Here is a 10,011-nt window from a genome sequence, read left to right as displayed (position 1 = left end):
ATGTCTTCCGCCAGTTTGGAAATCAGGATCAGCAGCCCGGCCCACCCAGGCATACACTATCCCTGGTTGTCTGTGCTCTCAAACGGCACCTACACACACACACACACACACACACTTAAGCACACACACAACACACACACACACACACACACACACACAGGGGAAGAGGAGAGACCATTTCCACACTCAATTGTAAGTTCTGACAGGACAAAGGTTTCTTTCAGGGTGATATGTCTGAGTTACCAGGTCAGAGGTCAGTGTGTCTCAGGTATATAACTGACCTTGAGGATGAAGCAGAACTCTGAGTTCAGGTTACTGGAGTCCGTCTTATCTGATGGTCCTGGAGAGAGGGATAGAGAGAGAAGGGGAAGGAGAGACCAGAGGAGAGGAGAGAAGGGAGAGGAGGAAGGAGAGAGGAAGAGGAGAAGGGAGAGGGAGAAGGGAAGAGAGAGGGGAGAGGAGAGAGGGAGAGGAGAGAGGAGGGGAGGAGAGGATAGGGAAGAGGAGAGAGGGGAGGAGAGAGGGGAGGAGAGAGGAGAGGAGAGAGGAGAGGGAGGAGAGGGAAGAGGAAGAGGAGAGGGAAAGAGGAGAGAGGGGAAAGAGGAGAGGAGACCAGGGAAAGAGGAGAGAGGAGAAGGAGAGAGGGGAGACCAGGGAGAGGAGAGAGGGAAGAGGGGAGAGGGGAGAGGAGGAGGGGAGAGGGAGAGGAAAGCAAGAGAGAGGAAGAGGAGAGAGGAAAGCAAGAGAGAGGGGAGAGGAGAGAGGAAAGAGAGGAGAGGAGAGAGAGAGGGGGAGAGGAGAGAGGAAAGCAAGAGGAGGAGAGGAGAGAGGGGAGGAGGAGAAGGGAGGAGGAGAGAAGGAGAGAGGAAGAGGGAGAAGGGAGAGAGGAGAGAAGGGAGACCAGAGGAGGAGAGGAGAGAGGAGAGAGGGGAGGAGAGAGGGATAGGAGGAAGGGAGAGAGGGAGGAGGGAGAGGAGAGAGGGAAGAGGGAGAGGAGAGAGGGAGAGAGAGGAGAGAGGGGAGAGGAGAGAGGAGAGAGGGAGAGAGGAGAGAGGAGAGGAGAGAGGGGAGAGGGGAGAGGAAAAAGCAAGAGAGAGGGGAGGGGAGAGAAAAGAGAGAGGGGAGAGGAGAGAGGAAAGCAAGAGAGGGGAGAGGAGAGAGGAAAGCAAGAGAGAGGAGAGGAGAGAGGAGGGGAGAGAGGGAGAGAGAGAGGGAGAGGAGGAGAAGGAGAGGAGAGAAGGGAGAGGGAGAGGAGAGAAGTGGAGAGAGGAGAGAAGGGAGAGGGAGGAGAGAGGGAGAGGAGAGATGAGAGAGGAGGAGAGGAGGGAGAGGAGAGAGAGAGAGGAGAGGAGAGTGGGGAGAGAGGGAGAGGAGAGGAGAGAAGGAGAGGAGAGAAGGGAGAGGAGAGGGAGAGTTGGGAGAGGGAGAGAGGAGAGAGGGGAGAGGAGAGAGGAGAGAGGGAGAGGAGAGAGGGAGAGGAGAGAGGAGAGGGGAGAGGGGAGGGAGAGGAGGGAGAGGAGGGAGAGGAGGGAGAGGAGGGAGAGGAGAGGAGGGAGAGGAGAGAAGGGAGAGGGGAGAAGGGAGAGGAGAGAAGGGAGAGAGGAGAGAAGGGAGAGGAGAGAAGGGAGAGAGGAGAGAAGGGAGAGGGGAGGAGAGAGGGGAGAGGGGAGAGGAGAGAGGGGAGAGGAGAGAGGAGAGAGGGAGAGGGAGAGGAGAGAGAGAGGGAGAAGGAAGAGGGGAGAGGAGAGAGGGGAGAGGAGAGAGGAAAGCAAGAGAGAGGAGAGAGAGAGGGGAGAGGAGAGAGAGGGGAGAAGGAAGAGGGAGAGGAGAGAAGGAAAGCAAGAGAGGGGAGAGAGAGAGAGAGGGGAGAGAGGGGAGGGGAGAGGGAGGGAGGGGAGAAGGGGAGAGGAAAGCAAGAGAGGGGAGAGAGGAGAGAGAGAGGGGAGAGGGAGAGGGGAGAGGGAGGAGGGGAGAAGGGAGAGGGGAGAGGGGAGAGGGAGAGGGAGAGGAGAGAGGAAAGCAAGAGAGGAGAGAGGGGGGAGAGAGGAGAGGAGAGAGAGGAGAGAGGGAAAGCAATAGAGAAGGAGAAAGAGATGGTGAGAGAGAGAGAAAGAGGAGAGCAAGAGGGAGAGGAGGAGGAGAAAGTTGGTGCTATGTGGTAGAGGGGGTGTGTACCTGGTACAGAGAGCCCTGCCATTGGTGCTATGTGGTAGAGCGGGCGTGTACCTGGTACAGAGAGCGCTGCCATTGGTGCGTATGTGGTAGGGGGCGTGTACCTGGTACAGAGAGCGCTGCCATTGGTGCGTATGTGGTAGAGGGAGGGCTGGGCGGCATCGATCTTCTGTTTCCTCTTCCCTTTATGAACGATGAACCTCCTCTTGAAGTGAGACAGGAACTTGAGGTTCTCCTGCTGCTGAGTCATACGGACCACCTACAGAGAACAGATCAGGTACCGACCGTACTAAACATTAAAAACCTCTAGTTTCCCAGGGACGAGGGATGTCTAGTCCTACTGTCTGTGTGTGTCTGTGTCTGTGTGTGTGTGTGTGGTGTGTGTCTGTGTGTGTGTGTGTGGTGAGAACAGATATATCAGGTACCGACCGTACTAAACATTAGGAGCCTCTAGTTTCCCAGGGACGAGGGATGTCTAGTCCTACTGTGTGTGTGTGTCTGTGTCTGTGTGTCTGTGTGTGTCTGTGTCTGTGTCTGTGTGTGTTGTGTGTGTCTGTGTGTGTGTGAACAGATATGTCTGTGTGTGTGTCTGTGTCTGTGTAAAAACCTCTAGTTTCACAGGGACGAGGGATGTCTAGTCCTACTGTGTGTCTGTGTCTGTGTGTGTGTGTGTGTGTGTGTGTCTGTGTGTGTGTGTGTGTGTCTGTGTCTGTGTGTGTGTGTGAGAACAGATATATCAGGTACCGACCGTACTAAACATTAAAAACCTCTGTTTCCCTGGGTCTGTGGATGTCTGTGTCCTACTGTGTGTCTGTGTCTGTGTCTGTGTGTGTGTGTGTGTGTGTCTGTGTGTCTGTGTGTGTGAGAACAGATATATCAGGTACCGACCGTACTAAACATTAAAAGCCTCTAGTTTCACAGGGACGAGGGATGTCTAGTCCTACTGTCTGTGTGTGTGTCTGTGTCTGTGTGTGTGTGTGTGGTGTGTGTCTGTGTGTGTGTGTGGTGTGTGGTGTGTGTCTGTGTGTGTGTGTGTGTGTGTCTGTGTGTCTGTGTCTGTGTGTGTGTGTGTCTGTGTGTGTGTGTGGTGAGAACAGATATATCAGGTACCGACCGTACTAAACATTAGGAGCCTCTAGTTTCCCAGGGACGAGGATGTCTAGTCCTACTGTGTGTGTGTGTCTGTGTCTGTGTGTGTGTGTGTGTGTGTGTCTGTGTGTGTGTGTGGTGTGTGGTGTGTGTCTGTGTGTGTGTGTCTGTGTCTGTGTGTGTGTGTGTGTGTGTGTGTGTGTGTGTGTGTGTGTGTGTGTGTGTGTGTGTGTGTGTGTGTGTGTGTGTCCAGTTTCCCAGGGAAGAGACTCTCAAACTTCTTCTGCAGAGTCTGGTGAAGGTGAGCCAGCCCATGTTGGAGGCCTGCCGGCCCTGCCAGAAATACACAACACACTGGAAGTCTTCCTCCACCCTCTCCTCTTCCTCTTCCTCTCCTCCGTGGTGGCCGTGTCCTCTCCTTCTTCTCTTGTCCTTGTCCTCATCGTCGTATTCTACTGGCACCCAATACCTACACACACACACACACACACACGGAATTGACGTCAACATTTCCTTCAGACAGACCCCAAGTCCTGAGACAGACCCCCAGTCCTGAGACAGACCCCCAGTCCTGAGACAGACCCACAGTCCTGAGACAGACCCACAGTCCTGAGACAGACCCACAGTCCTGAGACAGACCCACAGTCCTGAGACAGACCCACAGTCCTGAGACAGACCCACAGTCCTGAGACAGACCCACAGTCCTGTGTGACAGACCCACAGTCCTGTGACAGACCTACAGTCCTGTGACAGACCCCCAGTCCTGAGACAGACCCACAGTCCTGAGACAGACCCACAGTCCTGTGACAGTCCCACAGTCCTGGAGACAGACCCACAGTCCTGAGACAGACCCACAGTCCTGAGACAGACCCACAGTCCTGTGTTTGACAGACCCACAGTCCTGAGACAGACCCACAGTCCTGAGACAGACCCACAGTCCTGAGACAGACCCACAGTCCTGAGACAGACCTACAGTCCTGAGACAGACCTACAGTCCTGAGACAGACCCACAGTCCTGAGACAGACCTACAGTCTGAGACAGACCCACAGTCCTGAGACAGACCCACAGTCCTGTGACAGACCCACAGTCCTGAGACAGACCCCCAGTCCTGAGACAGACCTACAGTCCTCCTACAGTCCTGAGACAGACCCACAGTCCTGAGACAGACCTGTGTCCTGAGACAGACCTACAGTCCTGTGACAGACCCACAGTCCTCCTACAGTCCTGAGACAGACCCACAGTCCTGAGACAGACCTACAGTCCTGAGACAGACCCACAGTCTGAGACAGACCCACAGTCCTGAGACAGACCCACAGTCCTGAGACAGACCCACAGTCCTGAGACAGACCCACAGTCCTGAGACAGACCCACAGTCCTGAGACAGACCCACAGTCCTGAGACAGACCCACAGTCCTGAGACAGACCCCAGTCCTGAGACAGACCCCCAGTCCTGAGACAGACCCCCAGTCCTGAGACAGACCCACAGTCCTGAGACAGACCCACAGTCCTGAGACAGACCCACAGTCCTGAGACAGACCCACAGTCCTGAGACAGACCCACAGTCCCTGAGACAGACCCACAGTCCTGAGACAGACCCACAGTCCTGAGACAGACCCACAGTCCTGAGACAGACCCTACAGTCCTGAGACAGACCCTCAGTCCTGAGACTGACCCTGTCCTGTGACAGACCCTGTGTCCTGAGACAGACCCACAGTCCTGAGACAGACCCTGTGTGTCCTGAGACAGACCCTGGTAGTCCTCCCCCAGTCCTGAGACAGACCCACAGTCCTGAGACAGACCCTACAGTCCTCCCCAGTCCTGAGACAGACCCTACAGTCCTGAGACAGACCCTACAGTCCTGAGACAGACCCTACAGTCCTGAGACAGACCCTTTCCAGTCCTGAGACAGACCCTCCAGTCCTCCCCCAGTCCTGAGACAGACCTACAGTCCTGAGACAGACCCTACAGTCCCTCCCCCAGTCCTGAGACAGACCCACAGTCCTGAGACAGACCCTACAGTCCTCCCCCAGTCCTGAGACAGACCCTACAGTCCTGAGACAGACCCTACAGTGCTCCCCAGTCCTGAGACAGACCTACAGTCCTGAGACAGACCTACAGTCCTGAGACAGACCCTACAGTCCTGAGACAGACCCTACAGTCCTGAGACAGACCCTACAGTCCTGAGACAGACCCACAGTCCTGAGACAGACCCCCAGTCCTGAGACAGACCCACAGTCCTGAGACAGACCCACAGTCCTGAGACAGACCCACAGTCCTGAGACAGACCCACAGTCCTGAGACAGACCTACAGTCCTGAGACAGACCCCCAGTCCTGAGACAGACCCACAGTCCTGAGACAGACCCACAGTCCTGAGACAGACCCACAGTCCTGAGACAGACCGACAGTCCTGAGACAGACCTACAGTCCTCCCCCAGTCCTGAGACAGACCCCCAGTCCTGAGACAGACCCCCAGTCCTGAGACAGACCCCAGTCCTGAGACAGACCCACAGTCCTGAGACAGACCCACAGTCCTGAGACAGACCCACAGTCCTGAGACAGACCCTACAGTCCTGAGACAGACCCACAGTCCTGAGACAGACCTACAGTCCTGAGACAGACCCACAGTCCTGAGACAGACCCCAGTCCTGAGACAGACCCCCAGTCCTGAGACAGACCCACAGTCCTGAGACAGACCCACAGTCCTGAGACAGACCCCAGTCCTGAGACAGACCCACAGTCCTGAGACAGACCCACAGTCCTGAGACAGACCCACAGTCCTGAGACAGACCCACAGTCCTGAGACAGACCCCAGTCCTGAGACAGACCCACAGTCCTGGAGACAGACCCCAGTCCTGAGACAGACCCACAGTCCTGAGACAGACCCCCAGTCCTGAGACAGACCCCCAGTCCTGAGACAGACCCACAGTCCTGAGACAGACCCCCAGTCCTGAGACAGACCCACAGTCCTGAGACAGACCCACAGTCCTGAGACAGACCCACAGTCCTGAGACAGACCCACAGTCCTGAGACAGACCCACAGTCCTGAGACAGACCCACAGTCCTGAGACAGACCCTACAGTCCTGAGACAGACCCCCAGTCCTGAGACAGACCCTACAGTCCTGAGACAGACCCACAGTCCTGAGACAGACCCACAGTCCTGAGACAGACCCACAGTCCTGAGACAGACCCACAGTCCTGAGACAGACCCACAGTCCTGAGACAGACCCACAGTCCTGAGACAGACCCACAGTCCTGAGACAGACCCACAGTCCTGAGACAGACCCACAGTCCTGAGACAGACCCACAGTCCTGAGACAGACCCACAGTCCTGAGACAGACCTACAGTCCTGAGACAGACCCCCGGTCCTGAGACAGACCCACAGTCCTGAGACAGACCCCCAGTCCTGAGACAGACCCCCAGTCCTGAGACAGACCCCCAGTCCTGAGACAGACCCCCAGTCCTGAGACAGACCTACAGTCCTGAGACAGACCTACAGTCCTCTGTCTGTCTGTCTGTCTGTCTGTCTGTCTGTCTGTCTGTCTGTCTGTCTGTCTGTGTGTACCTGCACAGGAAGACGTAGCAGTCCTGTGTGTGGAAGTGTCCAAACTCCTCCTCCGGCAGACGAGCAAACTTCTTCCCCTCCAACACGAATCCCTCCATTCCATCCAGATCCTCATTCCACTCCTCCATCATCTGCTCTGCCTGGGGGAGGGGGAAGAAGAGGAGGGAAGAAGAGGGAACATGAAAAAGCTGCCACTAATAACAACACATTCCTCTGGATCCTCTCTGTAGCGCCAGCGACCAGGAGAGACGGGGTTTTATGGCGACAAGGGTGAATAGTGTTGACAGCGCTGAAGACGGCTGAATCAACTGCCCTTCTCTCCAACAGAGGGGGGCTGAATCAACTGCCCTTCTCTCCAACAGAGGAGGCTGAATCAACTGCCCCTACCTCCAACAGAGGGAGGCTGAATCAACTGCCCTTCTCTCCAACAGAGGGAGGCTGAATCAACTGCCCTTCTCTCCAACAGAGGGAGGCTGAATCAACTGCCCTTCTTCTCCAACAGAGGGAGGCTGAATCAACTGCCCTTCTCTCCAACAGAGGGAGGCTGAATCAACTGCCCTTCTCTCCAACAGAGGGGGCTGAATCAACTGCCCCTACCTCCAAAGAGGGGGCTGAATCAACTGCCCTTCTCTCCAACAGAGGGGGACTGAATCAACTGCCCCTACCTCCAACAGAGGGGGCTGAATCATCTGCCCCTACCTCCAAAGGAGGGGGACTGAATCAACTGCCCCTACCTCCAACAGAGGGGGCTGAATCAACTGCCCCTACCTCCAACAGAGGGAGGCTGAATCAACAGCCCCTACCTCCAACAGAGGGGGCTGAATCAACTGCCCCTACCTCCAACAGAGGGGGCTGAATCAACTGCCCCTACCTCCAACAGAGGGGGCTGAATCAACTGCCCCTACCTCCAAAGAGGAGGCTGAATCAACTGCCCCTACCTCCAACAGAGGGGGGCTGAATCAACTGCCCCTACCTCCAACAGAGGGAGGCTGAATCAACAGCCCCTACCTCCAACAGAGGGAGGCTGAATCAACAGCCCCTACCTCCAACAGAGGGGGCTGAATCAACTGCCCCTACCTCCAACAGAGGACGGCTGAATCAACTGCCCCTACCTCCAACAGAGGAGGCTGAATCAACTGCCCCTACCTCCAACAGAGGACGGCTGAATCAACTGCCCCTACCTCCAACAGAGGGGGCTGAATCAACTGCCCCTACCTCCAACAGAGGGAGGCTGAATCAACTGCCCCTACCTCCAACAGAGGGGGCTGAATCAACTGCCCCTACCGCCAACAGAGGGAGGCTGAATCAACTGCCCCTACCGCCAACAGAGGGGGGCTGAATCAACTGCCCCTACCTCCAACAGAGGGGGCTGAATCAACTGCCCCTACCTCCAAAAAGAGGACGGCTGAATCAACTGCCCCTACCTCCAACAGAGGGAGGCTGAATCAACTGCCCCTACCTCCAACAGAGGACGACTGAATCAACTGCCCCTACCTCCAACAGAGGACGACTGAATCAACTGCCCCTACCTCCAACAGAGGACGGCTGAATCAACTGCCCCTACCTCCAACAGAGGACGGCTGAATCAACTGCCCCTACCTCCAACAGAGGACTGAATCTGAATCAACTGCCCCTACCTCCAACAGAGGACGAATCTGAATCAACTGCCCCTACCTCCAACAGAGGGGGGCTGAATCAACTGCCCCTACCTCCAACAGAGGGAGGCTGAATCAACTGCCCCTACCTCCAACAGAGGGAGGCTGAATCAACTGCCCCTACCTCCAACAGAGGGAGGCTGAATCAACTGCCCCTACCTCCAACAGAGGGGGGCTGAATCAACTGCCCCTACCTCCAACAGAGGGGGGCTGAATCAACTGCCCCTACCTCCAACAGAGGGAGGCTGAATCAACTGCCCCTACCTCCAACAGAGGGGGGCTGAATCAACTGCCCCTACCTCCAACAGAGGGGGCTGAATCAACTGCCCCTACCTCCAACAGAGGGAGGCTGAATCAACTGCCCCTACCTCCAACAGAGGGAGGCTGAATCAACTGCCCCTACCTCCAACAGAGAAAGGCTGAATCAACTGCCCCTACCTCCAACAGAGGGAGGCTGAATCAACTGCCCCTACCTCCAACAGAGGGAGGCTGAATCAACTGCCCCTACCTCCAACAGAGGGAGGCTGAATCAACTGCCCCTACCTCCAACAGAGGACGGCTGAATCAACTGCCCCTACCTCCAACAGAGGGAGGCTGAATCAACTGCCCCTACCTCCAACAGAGGGAGGCTGAATCAACTGCCCCTACCTCCAACAGAGGGAGGCTGAATCAACTGCCCCTACCTCCAACAGAGGGAGGCTGAATCAACTGCCCCTACCTCCAACAGAGGGAGGCTGAATCAACTGCCCCTACCTCCAACAGAGGGAGGCTGAATCAACTGCCCCTACCTCCAACAGAGGGGGGCTGAATCAACTGCCCCTACCTCCAACAGAGGGCGGCTGAATCAACTGCCCCTCTCTCCAACAGAGGGAGGCTGAATCAACTGCCCCTACCTCCAACAGAGAAAGGCTGAATCAACTGCCCCTCTCTCCAACAGAGGGGGGCTGAATCAACTGCCCCTACCTCCAACAGAGGGAGGCTGAATCAACTGCCCCTCTCTCCAACAGAGGGGGGCTGAATCAACTGCCCCTACCTCCAACCGAGGGAGGCTGAATCAACTGCCCCTACCTCCAACAGAGGGAGGCTGAATCAACTGCCTTTACCAAGAACCAGAGATTACACACCAGCTGATGTTTAGGGCCATGGGGGGTTGTCTGGGGAGGAAGAGGGCTGTTTACCTCAGTGAGGACCATGGGGGGTTGTCTGGGGAGGAAGAGGGCTGTTTACCTCAGTGAGGACCATGGGGGGGTTGTCTGGGGAGGAAGAGGGCTGTTTACCTCAGTGAGGACCATGGGGGGGTCTGGGGAGGAAGAGGGCTGTTTACCTCAGTGAGGACCATGGGGGGGTTGTCTGGGGAGGAAGAGGGCTGTTTACCTCAGTGAGGACCATGGGGGGGTTGTCTGGGGAGGAAGAGGGCTGTTTACCTCAGTGAGGACCATGGGGGGTTGTCTGGGGAGGAAGAGGGCTGTTTACCTCAGTGAGGACCATGGGGGGGTTGTCTGGGGAGGAAGAGGGCTGTTTACCTCAGT

The 10,011-nt window shown here is 56.3% G+C and overlaps 1 protein-coding gene across 1 annotated transcript in view; it reads right to left on the bottom strand.

Moving 5' to 3' along the window:
• Positions 1 to 327: 327 nt before the first annotated feature.
• The window catches only part of LOC127925310 (protein flightless-1 homolog), a 12,386-nt gene continuing 2,702 nt past the window's right edge, over positions 328 to 10,011 (bottom strand). The window contains exons 3-6 of the mRNA XM_052510163.1: positions 6,828 to 6,967; positions 3,532 to 3,730; positions 2,277 to 2,431; positions 328 to 340 (exon numbers count right to left, since the gene is read on the bottom strand). Coding sequence (XP_052366123.1) covers positions 328 to 340; positions 2,277 to 2,431; positions 3,532 to 3,730; positions 6,828 to 6,967 — 507 coding nt within the window. The remainder of the gene's footprint in view (positions 341 to 2,276; positions 2,432 to 3,531; positions 3,731 to 6,827; positions 6,968 to 10,011) is intronic.

This window comes from Oncorhynchus keta, unplaced genomic scaffold (assembly GCF_023373465.1).
Source record: "Oncorhynchus keta strain PuntledgeMale-10-30-2019 unplaced genomic scaffold, Oket_V2 Un_contig_5415_pilon_pilon, whole genome shotgun sequence".
Classification (NCBI taxonomy): Eukaryota; Metazoa; Chordata; class Actinopteri; order Salmoniformes; family Salmonidae; genus Oncorhynchus; species Oncorhynchus keta.
Note: the sequence above shows the minus strand (reverse complement) of the source record. Positions and strands in the feature narration are given on the sequence as shown.